Source organism: Contarinia nasturtii, unplaced genomic scaffold (assembly GCF_009176525.2).
Source record: "Contarinia nasturtii isolate CC-2019 unplaced genomic scaffold, AAFC_CNas_1.1 Cnas_scaffold_6539, whole genome shotgun sequence".
Taxonomy (NCBI): Eukaryota; Metazoa; Arthropoda; class Insecta; order Diptera; family Cecidomyiidae; genus Contarinia; species Contarinia nasturtii.
Window position 1 is genome coordinate 1 of NW_022203793.1, and position 25,544 is coordinate 25,544.

Genomic DNA, 25,544 nt, shown 5'->3' on the forward strand with positions numbered 1-25,544 from the left:
AACGCACCCATTTGTTTATAAGTTTGTTATTAGTGCTGTCGAGCGTTTCGTAAACGTATAAGTACATTTGTGCCACATACAGCACATTTTTGTTCCAGCTGTAACACATATATGCACTGACCGGTATTGACAGATAAATTGATTGCAAACGATTGCAAATGGATGCTAATATCGGAAAATACACTGCTGTCTGTGGCACAAATATATTTCTTTTTACCCGTTTTTACCGCACTCAGCAAAAAAATGATACTGTATGAATATTCATTATATTTTTTGCTGACTCCTTAAAGAACATAAAGATATTTACATAAACTTTTACTTTTTGACATCTTCAACACATATATTTGCACACATTTTTTCACTGTTATTTTATCAAAATATTGATCTCACTTTAATTTTAATAAATTACTCGAAATTTCTCAAACACGTTTTATAACACATTCCATGAAATGTCAAAAATACACGAACCAAATGTTGCCCGATGTTGTCAAATTCCGACTACGCGCCCTCGTAATCTGAACACTGCACCGCTATGCGCGAACTGCCGTCAGCTATGATAGTTATTACTACTTAATAATTATTATAATAAGTAAAAAACACTTCTTTCGAAGTTCCCAGTGTGATGCAATACTGTAAATCTAAAAATGTACAAAATGTTATTATTGCGTCGCCTCTTTCGCCGCTGTAGTTTTGATAGTATTTTGGTTACCGTTAATATGTTCAAAATGGCAAGAGATGAAGTTTTTGGATAGGAAATGTACCATGTACGAATTCTACCGCAAAATAAATGTCATATTCGATTTTTTCGTATAAAAAAAACCCCAAAATACCAATTTTCATAGGAATCGAATAAAAACCAATTTTTTCTGAAATATTATTCCAAAAGAATGGTTTCAAGCCGATTAATCTCAAAAGATTGAACTAATTTCTCAAAATGGTTACCACGGTTGAATTCCTCGGGTCCGAATTATGTAAAATCAGTTGTCAAAGTGAACAAACAAAGTAAAAACCTATTACATTGCAATTGATTACTAAGATATTAAAAATAGGTGGCCGCTTAAGTTCAAACTTTTCCTCATTTTCACCAAATAAAACAATGATAGTTTTTAAAAATGAACATATCGCCTTAAAATTGAGTGCGCTTTCGATCTATGATGAAAAAAACCAATCCAATCATACATTTTTTCGAGATATAGGACGATTAACTTCGATTTTCATCGATTTTTCCCCATTTTTCGACGTCTAGTCATACTGATCCAACATTTTACGCTGATTTTTTTTTCAAAATTTCTTTATTGCTTCATCAAGATGACCTAATGCCTTTCCAATAAGCCAAGAATTGCCGTGATTTCATTGAAAAATACCCCATCTACCTGTGATCAAAAAGGGCCGAAAAAAAATTTCAACTTCGGGATGCGATTTTTTTTTAAAACGAATTTTCCCAGATATGACAAATACGCCAAATCATCACATATTTGGTCCCCAACAAACGCCCAGTTTTTTGATTTTTTCTACGTACGCAATTCTTTTTAAATTGGGATTACGTAAAAAAAAGTCATGGTCATTTTTCGCCGAAAATGTCACATAACACGCCACCTGTTGAACATTTTTGAAAAAATTTTCATTTTGACTTCGGATCCGGAAAGGTGAGTCTTTTACCTTTCCAACGAAGTATACATCATTGTTGTACCTTACAGATGGCCAGAAAAATGTCCGATTGATGAAAAACTTTTTTTCAAAAACTACGGAAAAGAAAGTGTTCATACAAACATATCATCCGGCCAATTTTGAGGTTTTTGGTCATTTTTGGCCAATTGACCATATCTCGTCCACATTTCAACCGATCGTGATGATCTTTTATTTAAACATTATCTACGCAGTTCCTAGATTCCGAATATGTCAACAAAAAAAATTCGAAAAAAGCATGTCGGTTGTCAAAAAACGAGAAAAAGGAATTTTCAGCGATTTTTTCAAAATGCCACCTGGCGGCCAAATTTCGAAATTTTTAATTTTTTTGCGGATTCTTAATTTGGTGCCCGAGCACTACTAAAATATGCAAAAATCTTTTTACAAAAGTCAGCGGTCTAGATTTTTATTTCTTTAACGTATATATAGAGTGACGCACTTGCGGTTTCATATAAGACAGCGACTTTAAAGGAATGGGGTACATTTTACTGGAAAATCATGAAAAATTGCATTTACCATGAAAGCTTGTGAATCTTATTTTCTGATCAAAATAAGTAATATCAACAAGTTTCATGAAATTTCAACCAAAAATAAAGGTGCCTCCCATAAAAAATTTTTATTTTTTTTCTTAAAAAATCGAAAATTTTGTAGACTTTTCCCCTCAATAGATGGCGCCACTAGTATGGGATATTTCGTTAAAGTTTACGTTTCTTTGCGACACACTGTGTAGAAACAATTATTAATTTATTAAATAATAAGAAATTACTTTTTAAGTGAATTGCCCAAAAGACTATATACTTTACGTAAATCTTCCAATGTTTGTAATTAATCATTTATAATCAAACATCTTCAAACCAAAAACAGCTTGTGGACTTTTCATGTTAAATGACAAAATAAATTGAAAAAAAGTCTTACTATATCACCCGAAATATCTGATTTGAATTTCTCTTTAATTTTCTTTGCTGCTGGACTATTCGCATCAATGCATTCATTTGGATCTGATGTTTTCTTCTTTTTAACAAATGATTTTGGAGATCTGAAAAATAACATTATTGAGTATAAAAAATATTATTGAAATAAATTTTTTCTATAACGTTCCATAACATACGATTTCGAAGTGGTAGCGATAGAGTGAGATGATTTTTTAACTACTGGCTGCTGTTGTTGCGTTTGATAAGTGGTTGTGTTGTTTCTAACAGGATTTATGACAGTGGTATTAACCAAAGGATTCATTGTTTCAACGGGTTTGATTGTATTCTTCATGATTAACTCCTCAGTGTCACCAACAAATTTATGTCCTATACTGGGCAATTTATTTACGATACTTTGCGTCAATGAAGTTGATGGAAGATTGTTGCGTGTCGTTTGAAGGATTTTTGATGATGTGTCTGTTGTGTTAAGAGATGTACCCGACGATAGCGATGAGCCTCCAAGTGAAAGTGACGCAAATGCTTTTGTACGTTTTGTTTCAAACGAATCGCCACTATAGCGAGTTGATGGAAACGATGCGACAGAAAATGAATGGTTATCTATGGCACCATAATTTTCATCTTCCACATTTTGTTTTGATACTTGAGGCAAACCTTCTGTAATCCTTTTCAGTTTTCGAATAGGTGTATCCGCATTTGAGACTTTCAGTTCACTTTTACGTTTCAAAAACATTTCCTTTTGCCGACGCAATTTTGCTTTGTTTTCTTTATAACGACGCGAGTCTCGTCGAAGTTCGCGTTTCATTTCTTCTGATAGAGGCTACATGATGTACATAATAACTTGTGTTATAAGGAATATATTGAACTTTATTATAAACTTACACTAATTCTAATTTCTTGAACTAGAAGGCTGCGACATTTTTTCTTCCGACGTTCTGATTGACTCGTGTTAGGTTTTGCTATCAAATTAATCTGGTTTTCCTCGTCTTTGGCGCGAGTACCTGAGGATGATCAGAAGAAAAGATAATGGAACAGAATGCAAAATGGTATTATAGACGAAATATTATAGTTTAAGAGAAAATCATTGGCAACAATAGCATTGCAACAACATTGCTTTAATTTGAGATTTCGTAGTACTGTTGAGATCGTTGATCACTGTGGAAGAAAAGAAAATGACATTAATATGCTTACACCTTAATGTACTTGAATTTTGCTACCACTATTTCTAATTGAAGGAGGCGGTCGATAGTGTTTTTATTTAAAAATTGTGGTTTATGGTTGTCCGCGTATTCCAAGACCATTGCTTGTTTCATGGCCAAAATGATGATGCATGACTTAGTCAGTCAAAACACACAACGTCATGTGGCGCATCATGTTTTGTGGCGCATTATTATCTAGATTCCAAATAATCGATGGGAACTAGTATCGTATATTCCCCATACAAATTAATTTTATCGATTCTACGAATACGACATCTGTTAAAAAAGATACCGATTTTTGTTACAACTGTTGCTTTGACACAGCTCGAGCGAACTATACGGCTATGGCTGTATTACAGACGAACTAATAAAAGAAGACATAGACTCCGATCCTGTGTATGCTTATGTATTGTAAATTTTGCACAAGCAGCTACGATTGACGACTGAGTGCAGAATTTGTAATACATACACAGAATCGGAATCAGTGTGTTCCTTTGTACGTTTACACGAGCTGTATTAAAACACCACTGGTAACAGAAATCGGCGAGTTTTTTAGTAGATGTCGTATTGGTGGAATCGATAAAGAAAAATCTACGATATTAGCGCTCATTGCAAATAATGGTGAGATATTTTCCTTTTGTTCGATTCATGCGTTGACACTGTTTATCAAATTAAAAACCTCTGACGAAGTGAAGAGCGGGTGACGAAACCAAAATGTGAAACACAAAATTTCTGATATCAATTTTGTGACGAAAATAAATCATAGATAATTTTACTGTGTACTGTGAATAAAAACTTAATACATTTGAACATTCAAAATGTTAGTTTGTTTACTTTCAGTATGGACTGATGACGCAATGCAACGTTCCGAATATACAAATGTATTCACTTCGTCAGAGGTTTTTTATTTGATATGCACTTAAGGAATAAAATCGATTTAAATGCCATTAAAAAAATGTTATTTTGATCCAGAACTGTGTACCGTTTGTGTAAATGTAAATCATATTTATGTATGCCCAACGTTTGTGTACAACAGCTCATCTCTCTACTACAAAATCTCAATTTTTGTCAGCAAATTTGGTTTCTTTTATATATGGTCAAGCTATTTACAATAGTTTCTTACATCCTATTAGTTTTCAGTCATCTCTCACTCACTCATTCATTTGGCCAGACACACACTCTTTTTATCTCAAATATATTTCTGTTTCCATCATCATCGTCATCGTCATTTGAAAATCTCATAGTACATATTAGAATTAATGTGAATGATGATAATGGAACAGAATGGAAAAAATCGAAGGAATTAGATTTGTAGAGTAATAGAATATTAATTTTTAAGTGATTATACCTTGTCGAGTACTTTCAACAGACAATGATGTACTGTTTATTGAGTCTGACTTGGCCATTGCTGCTATTTCCTCATTTAAATTTTGGGGTCGTTTCACATTCACTTCTATATATAAAAATGTTGTCATTAATTTTCAGACCCAATGAAAAAAATTGTTGTATTCAAAAATACTCACTCCAATATTCATCAGTCTTTTCCTTGATATATATGTATTTTGCTTCCAATTCTGCCAGCTCGTTTACTAGACTGTCATCAGAGTCTGTTGAACTAGAATCATCTTCGTTATATTTCTCTAAAATTGGATCAGATTTTAATTCTAGCAAACAATCATTCATTGTTGAACTTGATAAAATTGAGGCAACATCGTCATCTTCATCATCGCAATCATGCTCCATTTCATCATCCATGATCGGAGGTGGGGTTTCAATATTTTCCACTTTAATGTCTATATCATTAAACCGATGTTCTTCCATAAGCGGTAAAAGTTTAATTGGCGGTTCCCATTGTGGTAATAATATTTTAGTATGGTAATAATAAATTTGGCCTTTCTCATTAATCGCATATTTCCATAAATCAGGTAAATCAAGCGGTGGAATTATGTATTCATTGATGTCAGTTGGAAGAGGTATGGATGGAGGTTTTATGTGACTCTGAAAAATATGTATTTTATTTATTTTCAACTAACAAAAATGAACATATAAAGTGGTTATAGTGTGAATACTTACATGGCTTGGTGGTGTTGGAATTTTGATCATTTTGTCACCGTACCTTAATTGACCAGAAAAGACATTACATATAGACACTACCAGGGTGTGCAAATTAAAAACCTTTTACTCGCACTTGCGGTGTTAGCAAAGAGTCTACCATTCAAAACGAGTTAGGCACTCCATTTTACTGTATTTTTGGTGTTAATTTCATCCAAGTGAACACATCATAGTGAAAAAAGAAATACAAGTAAAGAAATACAAGTGTAGTCATAGCCGCATGCGTTCAACGTATATATGACTACACATTAGGGTGGGTCAATTTTTTTGCATCAAAGCATCATCGCGATGCTGGTTCTACGGGTCATAACAAAGCATTTTGCCCTAGGGGGTAGACACGTGGAATCAAAACTCACAGAAATCACAAAAATCATTAAAATCACAGAAATCGCAGAATTCAATTTTTGTGATTTCTTTGATTTCTGTCAAATGTTGTGTATTTTGTACCGCACACACACTATGTGTGCGACTTCTACTATAGGCACACACTAACACAGTGAAATTAGCTTTGTATATAAGTGTATTTTATGTCCAATATTGAGGTTTGGAATCGAGAAATCACCGAAATCGCAAGAATCAAAGATTTCATAGAAATCAAATAATTCACACTGGATTCATAGGTGTCTACCCCCTAGATTTTGCCCCATATGTCTAAAATGAATTTCGAGTCTGCCAATTTTTCTAGATAGATATTTTCCAGAATATATGAAAATCGACTTAGATATTGCAATGAAAAGGCAAAAAAAAACATTATTTTTTATCTAGCCAAATGTGAATTGGAGGTGGATTTTGGGGTCGAGGAATCCATTTTTGACATTTATTTTGCTATATAATAACGTTTTGATACGATTTCCATACAAAAACTGGCAAAAATGGTCGTTTACTTCTTTTTTTTCCAATTTTTTTTGTGGATGTCGATTTTATCATCGGATCAAAAAATTATGTTCTACAAAGTTGTTCAGAATGATGAGAGAAATTTTTTGGGTCAGCTGCCCTCCAACTCTCCCTACCCCCTAGGGGCGTTAGGGGTCATAACCCTTCAACCCCTGAGTCTTTTGACCTGAAACCCAAAAATTCGGCTTCAACATGCCAAAAAAGCATTTAGAAAGTGTTTTTTCCAGATGCCCCGAGAGATAATTTTACAAAATACCCCATAGTCTCATAGTATTTGACCCCAAATGGGGGGATCTTACTTTTCGTGAAACATGGCTCGGAAGGAGTGGGGGGAGTTGGAGGGCAGCTGACCCAAAAAATTTCTCTCATCATTCCGAACAAATTTGTAGAACATAATTTTTTGATCCGATGATAAAATCGACATCCACAAAAAAAATTTGGAAAAAAAAGAAGTAAACGACCATTTTTGCCAGTTTTTGTATGGAAATCGTATCAAAACGTTATTATATCGCAAAATAAATGTCAAAAATGGATTCCTCGACCTCAAAATCCACCCCCCAATTCACATTTGGCTAGAGAAAAAATAATGTTTTTTTTTGCCTTTTCAATGCAATATCTAAGTCAATTTTCAAATATTTTGGAAAATATCTATCTAGAAAAATTGGCAGACTCGAAATTCATTTTAGACATATAGTTAGAACCAGAATCGCGATGATGCTTTGAAGGTTTTTTCGGCCCCCTACAAATTGACCCACCCTACTACACATGTATCTCTTCTTTCACTACGATGCGTTCACTTGGATGAAATTATTACAAAAAATAGAGTAAAATAGAGTGCGTAACTCATTTTGAGGGGTAGACTCTCTGCTAACACCGCAAGTGCGAGTAAGCGTACTCGGATATTTATTTCTGTGTATGGTGTGAAAAACTAAGAATTTCTATTTGAGTGGAATTTTGAATTTTTTTCCAGGTAGAGATCAATTTTTCCCAGAAGTGGAATTTTTTTTAGATTATTCTTCTAAGTCAATCGCGAATAAAATCTAAAATAGGTACTAATATCTATCCCGTTGAGATTGAAATGTGTTGTATGATCTCCCTCTACAAGATAGACTGATTAAAATGCAGAGGTGGGGTCATGAACAGTGATTTTTTTAAAAAATAATGAGGCTTACGTACGCAAGCTGACTTTTCCGCATGGAACCGAAATTTTTGAAATAAAATGAAATTATGGTCTATGTATGGTTGCAGTAACTTAAATTACCGTGAAAACTTGTGAATATTATTTTCTTATCAAAGTAAATAATCACACCAAGTTTAAAGAAATTTCAATCAGAAAATAGACTGTTCAAAGTTTCACATCATTACGATACCACAAAGGCAAGTCTTTCATACAAAAATGAAATTTTTTGTGGATTTTTGTATGAAAAGTCTGTGAAAAATTTATTGCATCTTAAAACTAACATAAGATACGGGTTTCTCGTGCCAAAAAACCCCCCACTTCACATTCTTTCAGCGTTCAAATTGAAAGAATATCATTTTAAGACATTTTTCTTCTAAGTGCCTCTTCAGAGTCTAAGTTTTACATCGATCAATCAATTTCGTTGAAAATTTGACCAGATCTATTCCTCGTTATGCCCAATCATCCCGTAAAGTCAGATTTTGAATTTCATGTCTGAGCACGAAACCATCGTGTCACCAAAATGGTTGAAAAATGATCAAAAAAGTAAAATGTATGGATTGTGGGTACTCCATTCGGACCAAAAAAAATTACACAGGTCAACAGATATTGCTCAAAAACTAATCAGCACGTCTCCTAGTAGTCCCAAATCATCCTGCAAAGTCAGAATTTGAATTGAGTTTTTGGAAGAAGATTTATCGAGCTAACAGATTTTGGCAACACGCCACAGGACACAGGACACATCACACACAGCGACGCACATTAATATGCCCCAAAATCATCTCCAATCGTGTTTTCTACATGAAATATGTTTTGGAGTGACTTTAATTTTTTGGCTTATACAATACCTTTCCTACACTAGGTGTGCGGAAAAGTAAAAATTGGCTTCTATCGTGTTTCACGAGTGTCTACAAGATAAACTCCAGAACATTTCATTTTTATTTGTGATCAAATTTTGAGCTGATGTGTCAAATCGATTTTTTGGCTTCGCGTCCAAATAATCCTTCCAAGATCACGCAAAATCAAAATGAAATGTTGTGAAGTTACTTCACTTTGTAGAGGCGGGCTTAAGGAACACAATAGAAGCCAAAAAAATAGTTTCCAAGTCGTAACTTGAAAAAAAAAAACTTTGAATAAAAATTTAAAATTCTGCTTGGATAGAAATTCTTAGTTTTTCACACCTATCACTTCCAAAAAGGATTTTCAAAACTTGCACGCCCTGGTAGGAAGACATTTGATACACCCCGTATAGAAGTTTTGAAATATAGGAGCAAAATAAGATCACCATACCACTGACCGCTTGTCGGGTTTACAGACACTGGTACCATGATATCTCTCGTTGTCCGGGGATCCAGTTGAAAAAATGCACATCTAGCTTCGTGAATTATGTGCTCCATTGTTCTTTTCCGTTCAGCATCTTCTTGGGCAACCTTTACCATATAGAGACATATTAAATCAGCTTATATTTTGAAGGAGTTAATTAAAATATGTACTTTTGCTTCAAACATTTGTCGTCGTTGATGTTTCGAGAGAGTGTTATATGATCGACGAAATCGAGGATCTTTTTCGCGTAAGTCAGTTGTTTCTGTTGTTTTGGCAATTCGTTCGCTGAAACGCCCACTACTACTACTGAAGGTCGAATTAGGTTTTTGTGTTGTATTCTCTTCTACATTTTCTTTGTAGCTTTCATCAGCCTCGCGTTCGTGTTCTTTCATTTGTTCAATACGTAATTTTTTTGGAATTTTAAATGATTCAGGCAATTGTTCCCAGGTACCAACCAATTTTGACGCCAACAAACAAATGTCTCGTACAAGCTTGCCCAATTCACCATCCGGTAACTTTTCCGAATCTTCAACAATTTTTGAATTTTTTTCCGTTGTACTAATAATGCTTTTTAATAAATCTACACCCATGCATTTGATTGTTGAGTTTTGTTCAAGAATGTGAGGTATAGCTACTGTTAATGATTCAAATTTAACTGATGTGTTTGCAGGTGGTTCATCTTTTGGACTTGAAGTATCTTCATTTAATGTTGGAGTTCCAGAACCACTATCTGAAGGTGAATATTCTTCATTTGTTGCAATATTGTCTTCGGCTTGTGGCTTATTTTTCAAAAAAACATATTCATTAAAGGTTGACCATCGTTGAACCGTTAACAGTACTTTACTATCTTGAAGCATTGTTTTGTTAGTGATGGGCAATTTTTCTAGTGTTTGAAGTATTTCAAAACGGAATTTAAGGCTCAGTAGCCGATCAGAACTATTCACGTCTGACATCCATGAGTGCATCAACTTTAAACCATGATAATCCAGAAAAAGTCGACGGCATGGCAATTCCCCTTCACGTAATAGTAACAATAATTGTAATTTGGCCTTTTGTAGCTTTGCGCGAACTTTTGTTTAAAAAAAAAAATAAACTTACTAAAATGTCAACTGAAATATTGTTAAATCTACTGAATATTTCGATAGGAGAGTTTGTTATTCAGCACTTATAGCTGAGTAATGACCGAATAAAAACATATTCTCCTATCGTTGTATTCAATACAAATGATATACCCATTAATCTGCTGAACTGAAGCGTTTGTACTTGATTTTTTAAACCACTCTTGGTTAAAACATCGATTTCTTTATCCAGGTCGGGATCAACCATAATTTCTCCACGTTTTATATGCATATTAAAATCGCTGGGAACCTTGCGATTTTTCCTAACACACTCTTTTTTAGCTGGTTTTTTGGCGGCATCTTTGGATTTTTTTGGTTTTATAATCTTCACTTTCTTTTTGGTTGTTTCATCTGGAACAATGGCCACTTTCAATTGACTTTCATCCTTATCTATTGTTTCAGCAGTGATATCCTCATCACTTTCTTCATCATCTTCCGATTCAACTTCATCTTCCGAATCTGGCTCACCACCTATCCAACCCCTACAGTTAATTGATTCGCAAAAGCATTTTTGTGCTTCTTTTCTAAAATTTAGAAATAATACACGTTTGATTTAGGAAAAATATATTTGGACTATAAATATTTCACAAAAAATACCCATAACGTTGGAACTGATAATCAAATGTGATTTCTTCGTCAGCCATAATTGGTTTCTTACTAAAAAATCCAATTCTAAGTTCTCCATTAACGGTCCATTTTTGTGTTTCAGCATTTGGATCGCAAGAGTGATTAATAAATCTTGAAATATTGCCCTTTTTAGTTGCATCAATCACACAATCACTGCTCAATGCCATAAAGTAATAATGTGCATTCATTTGTTTCGAATAATCATTGGCACGTTTTTCAAACTGCTTGCTGTTTAATACTTCACCAACATATTCCATAATGAATACGCCAGCTGGTATGTAAGATGTGGCAATTAAACCATATCCTTTCTTCTCGGTCTTGAAAATATTACATGGGGAATTTTCATGTTTTTGAAAACGACGATTTGTACATCGATCACCAACAATACATTTGGGACCACACTCAATCAATAACATTCTATTTAAGCAATCATCCCCGCATCCCATTTCACTACGCTCTATTTCTGTTTGGGTAAGAAAGCAATCGCAAGTCATCTTCTTGGCCTCTTTACTAATCGTTCGCTCAGAACGATATTCATTATCAGCAATATTAATGAATAACTTTAAGCCGCTTTCACGATCAATTCTCTCTTTTTCTAATTCTTGCTCAGTTTTTATTCGAATTTTCAGCTCTCCAGCAGAACAAGATTGTGCTACATATCTGTCCAAAATATTATCATTTGAAACGTCCAAACTTGCATTGCTTGAATCTTCATCAATAATAACTGGGGTACGTTTTCTATCTTTAACAACACCTTATCAAAAAAAACGTAAATAATGGAAATGAATAAGAGAAGAATGGATAGCAATCCTTAAGGGTTTGGACATTTTTGGGATTTAAAATATATTTGTGAGTTGTGTTAAACACTTCACTTTCGTACGAATATAGAAAAAATTGAAAAAGAAAATACCTTTAAAGGCCTTAACAACTCCCATGCCGTGTGAACGTTGTTTCGATTTATTTATAGTTCTAATTCGACCTGAGCGTCGAATTGATGTGTCTCCAATTTCTCTTATTGCTTCTTGTGGTAAATCGACTATTTGCTCATCATCCTTCTGAAGTGAATTTTCATCCATTTTGACTTTCGATTCTTTTGTCTTCATTTCGAATATTATTTCATCGGTTTTGGTATCTAATGAAAATAATTCTTTTATATTTTTGAATGGTTCTTGTAAAATATCTTCTGTTGGTTTTGCATCGATAGCAATTTGTTCAATTTTTATTGATATGGATTCAACCTCGAAAATCTCTGTATCTATTGGTTTTGCTGCGACTGAGTCTTCAGAAGCTGTTTTATTTACTACTGTTGCAGTTTCAACTAATTGATGATTTGTTGAATCATTTGGCGAGTATGTAATATGTTTGAGTTGTTCTATTTTTTGGTGATCCAAATCTATTTTAATGGACGTAATTTTTATTATCTCGATTACTTTTGATGCTTTTTTTGAAATCAATATAAAATAAATACCGTTGAATAAAAATTTAATCTTAATATAAAAATATACACGAACCTGTATCAAATGGGGTTTCATTGCATACACGTTTACTCTCAATCGTTACAGTTGATTCGATACAATCGATATCTATTTTATCTGTGATAGATTTTGGGCTGTTACTATTTGCGGATTTCATATTAATAGTATCGATAACTTTTATATTGTCTGCAGTGAATTGTTCTCTTTCAATTTCTTTTTCAGCTTGGATGCTTTGAATCAAATTTGTTATTTCATTTAAATCTTGCATTTCAATAATATTATGTTTTTTGTTCATATCAGGAGAGTGATTCCATGATGTTGATGCGTTGAATTCTCTTTTACCAACGACTGACATTTCGTTCGCAAACATATTATCAATTTGAATTGTTTTCTTTCGAGGTCGACCTCGTTTTTTTGGTTTGTAATCGGATTCACATTTCATGACATCGATCAATTCATTTTCGGCTCGTGCTTCACCATCCTTCAGTAAGTATTCATTTACATCCGTTGTTGAATTTGGTAATGTACTTTTTTTTCGCTCATAAGTTCGGACGGTATTTGCTCTCACCAAACTAAAATGACTTTCTTCGTCAATTACATTAGTCATAGTGCTGCTGTCCAGAGCTGCAACTGGTATAATTGATTTGGCCTTTTGATTTGTTAATGTAATGTTACTCAAGCCTTGCTCAATATTCAAATGGCCAATATCTATGATTTGTTGTGACTCATTACTGGAATTATCTTTATGTTCCTGTATTTCTGACTCATTTTTCACTTTTCGTTTAGCATAAGTTCGACGGCATGAATAATTTTTACGTGCGATATTATCTCTTCTTGATCGTACAGAACAACTTTCAACCCCGCTCGAATCATCGCCATCGGTAGTTTCATAAAATTTTGAAGTGCTATATTTTAGTTTAAAGCTATTTTCACTGTCTTTATATTTATCTGCTTGAATTGATTGTTGCGAATCACTTTCTAAAAAAGTCTCGTTTGAATATGTACCAGCACATTGTATATTTTCTGAACCAAGTTGTTTAAATACAATGGCTTCGGCATTTTCGGGTACAATAATAACATCATCTGCCGATTCATTTAAATGTTCTTCATCATCATCTTCATCTGTTTGCTTCAATAATTCTGAATCAAGGCCATTCATAACATCTGTCCTTTCTATTGAACGTGGCATTTCTGAGTCTTGTGCATCAGAATCGGAATCGAAACAGCTTAACGAATCAGACAGATAAATAGGCTCAGTTTGATTATCACTCCCATCATTTGTTGATTTAGTCCGTTTTTGTTCGATTTCTTTATTGTCATTCTTGAAAACACTAGATTCACACTTATCATGATTTTCTGTGTAATATTCACCATTCCAATTTTGATTTTTACTATTACTTATTGGTGAGATACATATACTCTCTTCATATTCGTTTTCACTATTAATAAAAGTCTCTTCTATGACAACCTCTTCCGCCACATAATCAAATGGGTCTGGGACATCCAAAGCATCTTTTTCTTCCACAATCATTATATCGTCTTCGTCATCGAAAATTGCTGAAAATAAAGAAAATTGGAATACCGGAAAACCGATTTTTTGCAGCTCTCCATTAAATCTTCTTCTAAATTTGAAATGCAGCTTAGAAAATTAATTATATTAGGTTTATTCAGAAAAGGTTTACCATCAGATAGTTTGCTTTCTCTTGTGGAGTTTTTGACAGTTTCATCTTCGTCCGCCAAAAATGTATCATTACAAATAGTCGTTTTTTCTGAGCATGTGGAAGGCTGTATTTGGTGACTACAAGTGACTTCATCGGTATTAGTTAATTTATTATGTGTTGCCTTTGCTTCAATTTTCTGAACTCTTAAAACATCTGGATGAAATTCATTACAATCTATCGGATTGTTAACAACAGTCATGCCCTGCCGATTAATTGATGAAGCATTCATTGGTAAACGATGTATCATAGGCACTAATCGCATTTTATTCGGCGACAAACTACTCAGCAATAATGTTGATTCTTCACTTACATCGTTACTGTTCATACTGTTTGTATCAATCACGTTGGCACTTTTAATGAATTTGTGCTTAACTTGTCTACGTGGTCGCTGGGAAATTGTCGATAAATTGGCCTGTATTTCATTTCCATCCCGAATATGCTTATTCAAAACTAATCGGCGATTATTTTTCACAACCGATGATGCGCGTGTGTTTTTGTTTGCTCTCTGACTGTTACCTAGAGTTGATCGGAAGAAAAAAATGGAAAAAATGCAAATTAATCAATAAGTAATGGAACAGAATAAAAAATGAATCGAAGGAATGGATCAGGAATTGTAGAGTAATGGAATAGTAATTTTTAAGTAAGCCTTCACTGTTACTTTCACTGTTATATAAACTAGAGTCTTCCGATTGTCCTCCATCGATTTTATTCAAAGCATCCTGAAACAAAATGAATAAATTAAAGTATACTGATCAATCAACTCGAATTTTATGGACACCACAAGTATGAAAAATAAATTTAATCCAAGTGGTTGCTATATCTTACCATATTAATAATATCTAAATCACTATTGGTGATCAAATTTTTATCTGTAGTTTGATTTATAATTCTGTTATCAAGCCTCAAGCTTTGTCGGGTGTACGTACGAGCTGATGATGACGATGTGACTGCTATAATTCCATCCACTTTGCGGCCCATTTTCCAAATCTAAGAATATCTATGTTAAATAATTAAATTGTATTAATTGTTCGAAATATCTGGTGGAACACTGTTTTATATTGTATTGACATTTACATGAAACTTCAAACGCTTGTCATTGTCTTTCGATTATAAACATAACCTTTCACGATCTTATGTTTATTGTGTAAAACGATTGCACCGTTGTTGGAAAAAGTATTTTAGTTTCTGTTGGTATTTCGATTAGATTGATTATTCAATGATGATTTTAAATAAAATCCATTTTTCCAAAGCTTCTGTGCTATTTATAAGATTTCTGAAATTAGAAATGTTTCATAGCTAGTGAAAACAAAGTGGATAATTGATTAGCGGATGCGAAATCCATAAAAGTTTGAATCGGTTTGCACGATATTAACACATATTCAATGTCATAACATAGTGATTTTTTTTTGTAAAAGTAACATGACAAACACTTTGTTGCAGAGTTTTCAAAATCCATCAGAATCGTGAATAACCGAAACACACATTGTAAAATGAAATTATATTTATGCAAGAGTGAAATGAACGCATTGTAAGTTTGTTTATTGTTAACCTGTGAATATGAGAATCATATTTATGGCATTTCCATCAGAAGTTTGCAGACTGGTTGATCAATGGCAATGAATCATTCGTATCTGTGGGTGAAAATGTCATCGTGTTAAGATACGTTACTTGTCGTGGATGCGAACTATAGCCAGAAGGAAATAAACCATATGGTCCTATCGACTCACGAAAGAGTAATCATCTTTTGACGAAACAACAAAAACATTAGCCTCGTCCTAGACCACGTAAGGCATCAACATTTCGATGTCACGAAGAAAAACGGACAATTGGTCGTACTATCACATGGAATCGTGATACAAACTCCGGTTGCAATATACTCTACAAAGGTTTCTCAATATGAACAATAAGAAATGCATTTGTTATTTGTTAAAATATTCAAACATGAAAAACTACTGTAGCACTCATTCAGATAAAAAAATATCAAATTGTAATGGAAATTCCATTATGGAATATTTAAAATGCACACTAACTATGTTTATCTTGAAGTTCACATTATTAAAATCATTATTTTCAGAATCAACAACCAATACAAGGAACACCCATATAGCTTATTTGCGAAATAATTTTTTCGATGGCGGGACTGTGCGAAGTTCAGCGGTTACTTACTCCGTTATAATTCCAAATGTTTTCTTCTACATTAATTCTTGTTCATAAGATGATATTTTTTGTAACATTGAATCTGCAATGAAAAACAAATCCATTAGTTTAGAGAAAATTTGTATATTCAGATAGTATTTTCTCCAAAGAAAACAGAATAAAAAGGATTCAGCAATCTGAGTTAGCAAAATAGCTTTAAAATTCTTATATACCAGATGACCTTCTCCAATTATAATATTATTTGATTTTTATGTCGCCCAAATATAATTAAACGAAATTCATATCTTTTATCGAAAAAGATGTAAAATTAGATCGCGAATGCCGATTACTTCATTTTTGGTTGTATTAGAAAATATTGAGTTTTTATTGATCGTACTAATTTACACATGTTTATTTATTTTATTTATTGAATAATAGATGAATTTTATATGGAGCTCGTAAATCATAATAAACTTGTACACTTCGGATTCAATTTGCATTTTTTTCCTTCGTATATTCAGACACTCACACGAGAGCAACAGTAACTTTATTGGCCAAAATCAATTATTATTCATACACAAACAAATGAAGTCGTTTCTTTGGAAATAAATGACTGTCAAACTGAAGAAACATACTTCGGGTGCGTTCATTTATTCGTCGTTATTTGGTTATCGTACATGCGTATGTATTCGTAAATGTTCACGGACAAATCGCTTTTTGACATATAAAGTACAATCAGCGCCGCCAAACAATCAGCACACATACTAATGGACAGAAAAAACAAACTAAATTGCTGCTAGTGTGTTCAATTTCATGGTTTCCCTCTTTTCCGGTCAGGCAATACGACCAGTAAGTTGTAAATTTCTTCTCATTCTTTTAATTCTAAATCATCGTCCGTTTTTATAATCCAAATTTATTACAAATTGATGCAAATTTGTTTAAATTCATTCTTCAACCATACGATGCGAATATTTTTTTCAAAAGTGCTTGATAGGTTTCCTAATAATTTGTAAAAATTTGCTATACTTGTTCAACATTTTTTAACAAATCGTGTTGTATATTGTTTAAATTTATACGACTGTGTAAACATAACCTTATCCTCACTCATTCAGATTGTTGTATTTTTCGTAAAAACATAAGTTTTTTTAAATTTATATATTTATTCAAGTAAAAAAAAAAATATTGAAGTAGCTGTACAAATCGAAAAAATATGAAATTCATAATGATTGGTGTTTGAATTTAAATTTACATCATATAAACATACTACTCTATAGAGTAGAACACTGTATAAGCAAGATACTTAAAAAAATTAGTAAAAATATATTTCATTCTATTTGTAATTTTCAGTAGCAGAAATATGCGTAAAATAATGAAATCTGGTAAAGTCGTAATCGTCCTCTGTGGACGTTACGCCGGCCGCAAGGCTGTTGTCGTGAAAACTTTTGATGATGGAACATCCGATAAACAATTTGGACACGCACTAGTTGCTGGTATCGATCGCTATCCACGTAAAGTGACGAAGAAAATGGGAAAGGCAAAATTGAAGAAGAAGTCGAAAATCAAGCCATTCTTGAAGGTAAGATAATTTATATTTATGAATTCAAATGGTCGGATGAATTTGTTTATAATATAGACTGGACCATACAGTTAGTTAATACTAAAGTACTTCTAATATATATTTAGTTTGCATAATAAAAAATGGTATCATTTTATTTAATTTCAGTTGTTGAACTATAACCACGTTATGCCAACAAGATACAGTGTATCGGATATTCCATTTGACAAGGTGACAGTGAAGGATCTGAAAGACCCAGTCAAGCGCAAGACACATCGCTTCCAAACCCGTGTTAAATTCGAAGAAAAATACAAGGCTGGCAAAAACAAATGGTTCTTCACCAAATTGCGGTTCTAATCGAAATGAATGAAATACTTTTTTACCAGTGTAAAAAATCAACCGCATCAATAAAATGATAAACTGTGAAACTATCATATTTCTTATTTATTTCCAAAAGATATATATATATATATATATATATATATATATATATCGGTTAGATAATACGGAATTCCACGCTAAATATAGCCAGACTTCATGATAAGAACTATTAACATTGTTCCTTAAATTAAACTAAATTTAATTTTTCATTAATTTGTTTGATTCATTGATTGTTGATTTGTTGAATGAGCGATGTGCAGTGTGTGAACGATGCTATTCTCAGTTTTCGCCATCGTCGCTACCGCTACCGCTATCATTACTATCATCACTGTTGTCTGACAATTCACTGTTGCTCAAATCGATTGCATCTTCTTCGCTGCTTGATGACCACCATGGCTGATCCGAATCGTATTCAGCTTCATTGGAATTTTTTGATGTTTGATACTGAAATGTAAACAAAATAATCAAATTCACATTACACATCACATGAATTCGCTTTTTTTTACGCTAATTTTCATCAAATTGTTTGAAGCGTCGCTCTACTGTGAATGCATCTGGCAATTTTATTCCCAACAGTCATGATGACCTAAGTACATGTATGATGAAAATGGGTTTGTATTGAATTTAATGTCATTCAAAGTCATATAAAAAAACAAGTGATTCACTGTAAACATACCGCGAAGTTGAATATTTCGACCACAGCATTTTCAGCAGCCGGCACAAGCATTCCATCGACCATATTGAAGGGTTTCAGTTCGACTTTTGGCTGGCCACCATCGTCGTCCGAATTCCGTGGGCGATATTTTTTCTGCTTCTTCAATTGTTTCGAATTCTTGTGGCTGTAAATGAATGAACCGCCATCGGGCAGTGCTTCTGGCGATGGTTTACATTGGCGACACACTTTGAACCGAGTTATCGTTGTCTTTCGGCCATTCTTCGAACCATTTTCCAGTACATTGAAGCAACGGCTACATAATTTTGTTGTTCGATATTCATCCACGTAGCGCACGGTCTAATCGTTATGATATTTTTTTAAGATAATTTTTGGTTTCAATGCTGCTACTTGTCAGTTGACATTGTTTTCATTCGGTGGTCTTCTTAACCCTAAAACCGTCCTTCTGCAATACACCTTAATCCCGTCTTTGGGGGCACTCAGTGCCCGTAGTGTAATTTGTATGAAAAAATTGAATTTTTTTTTGGAATTTTTTCGATATTTTGAGAAATCTTGTGTCTAATCGTAAACTAAAGACATGAATGTGCGCATCGGGTCGGCAGCTACGTTTTGTATACTGTGCTGACAAAATAAATTAATATTGGCTGAACAAATTTTTACTAAATTGTATCACTTCGTCTTGGGGGCACTCAGTGCCCGTTAGTGTATTTTGTATGAAAAAATAAAAATTTTTCAATTTTTTATTTTGAATTTTCTCGATATTTTGAGAAATATTGTGTCATTTCGTAAACTAAAGACTTGAATGCACGCAGCAGATCAGCAGCTACGTTTTGTATTCTGTGCTGACAAAATAAAATAAATATTGGCTGAACAAATGTTTGCGGTACCGATGAATTCGACCAGTTTCATTTTCAAAATGGCATTTTACACAGTGCCTTTAAGTTTTCTCTGTTAAATTTATCTGAGTATGGGAATTCACCTATAAATGAATAACAAAATGAATTGAACACGAGACATTGTTGTGTATATGTAAAAGTAAATCGAAGCAATTCAATGCAAAACACAATTTCGGCAGAATTTGTTTATAATAAATTATTATTCTTATTTGAATGTCACACGGAACACCGAACAACGTAACAAGTGTATATATGCTTGTGTATGAGAACAATCGATTCATTCGTGCACAAACATTTTTTACAATTTAGCAATTTTCCCATACAAAATATATGAAAATATACGTCGGGCACTGAGTGCCCCAAAGACGAAATGACCATCTTTTTTTTGCCGGCCATTTTTTCGAAAACCATGGCGTGAATAGATGCATATTTTATATTTCAACACGACAAAAATCGGGGTTTAGCGATGTTTGATGAAAAAAATGGTTTAATTTTAGTTTGAAATTTTGCTCGGGCCAGTGCCCGATGGACGGTTTTAATAATAATAATAACTGCACCGAACAGCGTTCCTTCGCCTTCGTGGTTTATTGAAAATAATTTCATTAAATAAATATAATATAATACAATTTGATTTTTATCAAGCATTTTTGAGAGAAAAAATGAAAAATTATAGCTCCTCTCATGTAAATAATATAAATTTCTTTTATTATTTTTTAACTGCTTAAAATATCTATAATCCATAACAAATTTTTGTATTTATCTGTTTTGCTTTAAATAATTTTCTATTCTCAGTTTGATCGTTGATAAATTAACTTCTAAATCAATTATATTTTCATCACTGTTTGGCATTTTTTTGGTATAAAAATCGTTGAATGATAATAATAATAATAACTGCACCGAACAGCGCTCCTTCGCCTTGGTGGTTTATTGAAAATAATTTAATTAAATATATATAATATAATACAATTTGATTTTTATGAAGCATTTTTGAGAGAGAAAGTGTAAAATTATTGCTCCTCTCATGCAAATAATATAAATTTCATAAATTAATTTTTCAACTGCTTAAAATTTCTATAATCCATAACATATTTTTGTTTTTATCTGCTTTGCTTTAAATAATTCTCTATTCTCAGTTTTACTGTTGATAAATTTACTTCTAAATCAATTAAATTTTTATCACTGTTTTGCAATTTTTTGGTATAAAATTCGTTGAATGTTGTAAGCATATAATTTATTGGCTCATATTTTGTGTAATCAGTTTTCCTAATTGGTAGATCAAATAGTGGTGTTGCTCTGGTATCATGTGCTGGATCGTAATATTTCATACTGTTTGAAACATAAGTTGACTTCAAATCTCCGTGAATAATTTTGAAAATAAAAGACACTTGCGCCATCTTGCGTCTCTCCTCAAGAGTAATCATTTGCAGAAATTGTAGCCTGTGTTCGTATTTTGGCAGTCCAAAATCGTTCCAGGCCATTCTCCTCAGAGCATATATTAAAAATTGTTTTTGTATTGACTCTATTCTTTTGCACATATTGTCGAAGTGTGGATTCCATATTTCAGATCCATATTCAATAATCGGTAATATAAATGCAAAGTAAAGGCGTTTTAAAGTCCATGGGTCGACAAAATCCCTGCTGTTGAATTTTAACCAAGCCAATCTTGATTTTGCCTTTGCAACAACATGCTCGATGTGTGATTTGAAATTCATCCTTACATCAAGCAATACTCCCAAGACCTTCATTACTTCAACTCTTTCAATTTGCACGCCATCTACGTTGAAATTATATTCATATTTCAGTAATCCTCGATGATATGATATCAGTTTTTTTTTTTGTTAACATTTAACTTTAATAAATTGCGTCCATAGTAATCTGCTACACGATCCAAATCCCTTTGAAGATGAATACAGTCATCTTCTGATTTTATACATTTTGAAATTTTGGTATCATCAGCGAACGAAAAGATGCATGAATCGGTCACGACGAAAGGTAGATCAATTACAAACATGATGAACAAAGTTGCGCCAATGGGATAACCCTGACCAGTACCAGAAGTCACTTCGATTGGATCAGATTTGGTATCTGATATCTTGACTATTTGTCTGCGACCAGACAAATACGATTCGATCCATTTTAGCAGCTGTGTATTCAATCCCATGATATTTAGTTTCTGAATTAGTAATTTTATATTCACAGCGATCTCCAAATATATGGTGTCTGTTTGATGTCCCTTTCCCATGTTAATTATCGTATTCGATGTAAATTCTGCCAAGTTCGTTATCGTTGACCTATTTTTGATGAACCTATGTTGAGTTTCGTGTACGTTCTTTAGATATTGATTGAGATGGTTCTTGACGATCGAATCAAGAATTTTTGACACTATACACTGAAGAGCGACACCACAATAATTTTGAATCTTGTTTCTTCATCTGGACCACTGACTAGATCATCAGGGAGCATGTCAATTTTTTGTCCAACAAGCTCCTCAGTTATTTCAATCGGTGATATTTCTGCACAAATGTTGCGAATATTTTCAATCTCCGAGCTATCCAATTGTATATCTTCCTTCAAAGAGCTGTAGGCTGAGGCAAAGTGCTTTGTAAAGAAACCAGCGATCGTAGACTGGTCATCTGCCCTCATATCCAGATAAGACATTTCATGAGGCAGATCATCACTTTTCCCTTTTTTGTAATTCACATGTCTGAAAAATTTCTTTGGATCATTGTCTATCAGATTCTCCATCTCAATTCTGTAATCATTGAGTGCTGACCGTGCACTGCGTTTATATTCTCTTCTTAATTGTTTAAAATTTTCTACTGATTCAATTGTGTTGACCTTATTTTTAATCTGAAGAGCTTTGCTGACTTTGTTTTTCATCTCGATTAGTGGCTTGTTAAACCATAACGGTTGCTTCCTGATGATTTTTGTATTCAACTGGACATGCTTTTCGATTGTTGACTTTACAATTGTATAGAAATTTTCAAGACTTAATTCTAATGAATTTGAATCGAATTTTTTAATCCAGTCAACATCAAGGAGTGACTCATTTATTACTTTATAGTCAGCATTTATGTAGTCTCTATATATTTGCTTTGTTTCAACAGTTCTGACGACTGGCTCATTATATCGTATATTGACTGCATTGTGGTGCATTGATCCAGCTCAACATCATTTGTCCAGTATAACTGATAATTGAAAATTATCAGATGAAAAATAGAACTAATTCAATAAAAAATTAACTATATTATATTGTATTTATATAAATGATTTTTGGCGCTGCAGTCATTATTATTATAAAATTGAAACATACCATTTTTTTTATTTACAGATATGAAAAACACCCTAGTGTACATTGAGTGTCAAGATTTCATTTCGCGATATGATTCAATCAATTTGTAATTGTCTTTTTTACATTTATTTTGTATTGCTACGCACACAAAACAATTTATGTATACAAATTAAAATGTGTATCAGTAAGATAATACGGAATTCCACGCTAAATATAGCCAGACTTCATGATAAGAACTATTAACATTGTTCCTTAAATTAAACTAAATTTAATTTTTCATTAATTTGTTTGATTCATTGATTGTTGATTTGTTGAATGAGCGATGTGCAGTGTGTGAACGATGCTATTCTCAGTTTTCGCCATCGTCGCTACCGCTACCGCCAAGACTGATCCGAATCATATTCAGATCCATTGGAATTTTTTGATGTTTGATACTGAAATGTAAACATAAAAATCAAATTCACATTACACATTACATATATTCAAAAATTGTATTCAACAAATAATGCAGCTCACCTTTTGTTGCTTTTTACGCTTATTTTCATCAAATTGTTTGAAGCGTCGCTCTGCATGCTGATCTTGTATCTTGGCATCGACTGTGAATGCATCTGGCAATTTTATTCCAAATAGTTCAGAATGACCTAAATACATGTACGATGAAAATTGGATATTAGATTCAAAATCATATAAAAAAAAAATGATTCACTCTAAACATACCGCGAAGACGAAACTAGAGGATGCGCCATCTATTGGTGATTCTTTTGATTTTCATTCGATTATATCGTTGTTGAAATGGTTATTGGCAAAAAAAAAGTCATAAACACAAAAACAAAAACTGAATACACCAGATTTGAATTCAAATATTTTAAAACAAAAGTATTTCAATGAAGATGATATTAGCATATATAAATACTAGGGTGGGTCAAATTATTAACCTCAAAGGCTTTTTCCCATAATTTTTTATCTTTTGCACAAAAATCACCAATTTTATTCGCGAATTTCATAATTTTGTGAAATTGATTGACATTTTCGCGTCATCGACTCTGTTTCACGTCACCGTTATTGTAAGCAAAATATATTTTCATACGTTTTAAAATCAAAGTCATTTTTGATTACAGTCAACCAGTTTGACACTTATCTGCTAAATGACATACAAGAACACAATAGCCGTGACTTCTTTTTTTTACTTTCTGGTTGTGTTTCCAAAATTTCAATTCAATGATTAATATTCAAAGATCAGCGGTAAATCGACTCAAGTATCAACTAAATTATAACATCAATGTTAAGACATAGATTATAAATAAAAAAAAAATAAAACTTATAAATGACTCAACAACATTGCCAGAACCGACTTGATTAGTTTTGATTCGGGTTTTGTTTTTGAACTTTGAGTTGCTTGGCTTTTGCGTTTGCTTTTGCTTGCGCTTAAATCGACCATCGGAAGTGCCTTCGCCTGGATCTGAATCCATGGTGATTTTATCTTGAATCTGTAAGAATTATATTGGAATTAGTGATCCGAAAAGTAGATTTTTTTTTGGATTGAAGTTAATTCAATTATGTTTATTCACTCTGTAATTTTCACACTAAAATAATGGTTAACACTCACCTTTGAAATATTCAATATTTTTGAGCGCAAATAGAGTGTAATAACGTCTTATACTCTGTCCAATAGATCTGTGAATTTAGCAATCCAAGGATAATGCAACTTAGAATAATGACAACAATAGCGTGTTAATTGATCATTTTCAAATAATATTCAATTTAATTGAATATACATACCTTTTCAATTTATTCTTCCTTATCGTAAATCGTACGAACAATTTCCAGTTTTAAAGTTTAAAAATTCAATGCAAAGAAAAATTGATGTGAAAATTAATGTAAACACGAATCATTTACATTGAGAAGACTGTGTTGACAATCGAACGATGACATTCATGTGTATCAATTGCGGGCGTTGAACGCATCCATTTCACTATGTTCAATTACGGAACATCTATAATATGAAAAAAATCTCGGATACGACATTTTACCATGATTTTTGTTATCGGTTTTACTATTGTTTTGTTACAATAGTGCTTTACAACTCTAGGTATTATTTATTATGAATTATCGGTTAGATAATACGAAAGTCCACGCTAAATATATAGCCAGACTTCATGATAAGAACTATTAACATTGTTCTTTAAATTAAACTAAATTTAATTTTTTCATTTATTTGTTTAATTGATTGATTGTTGATTTGTTGAATGTGCGATGTGCAGTGTGTAAACGATCCTATTCTCAGTTTTCGCCATCGTCGCTAGCGCTACCGCTACCGCTATCATTACTATCATCACTGTTGTCTGACAAT

The 25,544-nt window shown here is 32.8% G+C and overlaps 2 protein-coding genes and 2 long non-coding RNA genes across 12 annotated transcripts; 2 read left to right on the forward strand and 2 right to left on the reverse strand.

Moving 5' to 3' along the window:
• Window positions 1–2,330: 2,330 nt before the first annotated feature.
• Window positions 2,331–16,993, reverse strand: LOC116351884 (variant-silencing SET domain-containing protein). Of its 7 annotated transcripts, none has more exons than XM_031784035.1 (19): window positions 16,631–16,992; window positions 16,428–16,500; window positions 15,336–15,534; window positions 15,087–15,258; window positions 14,920–14,980; window positions 14,223–14,777; window positions 12,577–14,097; window positions 11,976–12,458; window positions 11,036–11,819; window positions 10,553–10,962; window positions 9,491–10,389; window positions 9,288–9,427; window positions 5,888–5,930; window positions 5,338–5,812; window positions 5,163–5,267; window positions 3,498–3,616; window positions 2,795–3,435; window positions 2,602–2,722; window positions 2,332–2,408 (listed from the first exon to the last, which is right to left on the reverse strand). In XM_031784035.1, exons 4-19 carry the CDS (start codon window positions 15,237–15,239, stop codon window positions 2,382–2,384), a joined length of 6,537 nt encoding a protein of 2,178 aa, XP_031639895.1. In that variant the 5' UTR covers window positions 15,240–15,258; window positions 15,336–15,534; window positions 16,428–16,500; window positions 16,631–16,992; the 3' UTR covers window positions 2,332–2,381. The 7 variants fall into 7 exon arrangements, with proteins under 7 accessions (XP_031639897.1, XP_031639899.1, XP_031639895.1 ...); XM_031784036.1 differs by lacking the exons at window positions 16,428–16,500; window positions 16,631–16,992 and adding exons at window positions 15,811–15,892; window positions 15,989–16,139; XM_031784040.1 differs by lacking the exons at window positions 16,428–16,500; window positions 16,631–16,992 and adding an exon at window positions 15,811–16,139 and having other exon boundaries at window positions 14,223–14,463; window positions 14,572–14,777.
• LOC116351887 lies at window positions 15,394–16,730 on the forward strand. Of its 2 annotated transcripts, none has more exons than XR_004202220.1 (3): window positions 15,394–15,789; window positions 15,853–16,147; window positions 16,336–16,730. It is a non-coding gene; the product is annotated as an uncharacterized LOC116351887 (long non-coding RNA). The 2 variants fall into 2 exon arrangements; XR_004202219.1 differs by having other exon boundaries at window positions 15,850–16,147; window positions 16,336–16,729.
• A 124-nt stretch (window positions 16,994–17,117) lies between the features above and the next one.
• On the forward strand, window positions 17,118–18,383 carry LOC116351885 (60S ribosomal protein L27). Its single transcript, XM_031784043.1, has 3 exons — window positions 17,118–17,246; window positions 17,745–17,973; window positions 18,121–18,383. The coding sequence occupies exons 2-3, from the start codon at window positions 17,755–17,757 to the stop codon at window positions 18,307–18,309; spliced, it is 408 nt and encodes a 135-aa protein (XP_031639903.1). The 5' UTR covers window positions 17,118–17,246; window positions 17,745–17,754; the 3' UTR covers window positions 18,310–18,383.
• Window positions 18,384–22,124: 3,741 nt separating this feature from the next.
• On the reverse strand, window positions 22,125–25,525 carry LOC116351886. Of its 2 annotated transcripts, none has more exons than XR_004202218.1 (5): window positions 24,974–25,525; window positions 24,801–24,899; window positions 23,912–24,681; window positions 23,711–23,835; window positions 22,125–23,628 (listed from the first exon to the last, which is right to left on the reverse strand). It is a non-coding gene; the product is annotated as an uncharacterized LOC116351886 (long non-coding RNA). The 2 variants fall into 2 exon arrangements; XR_004202217.1 differs by having other exon boundaries at window positions 24,801–24,868; window positions 24,974–25,523.
• Between the last annotated feature and the right edge of the window lie 19 nt (window positions 25,526–25,544).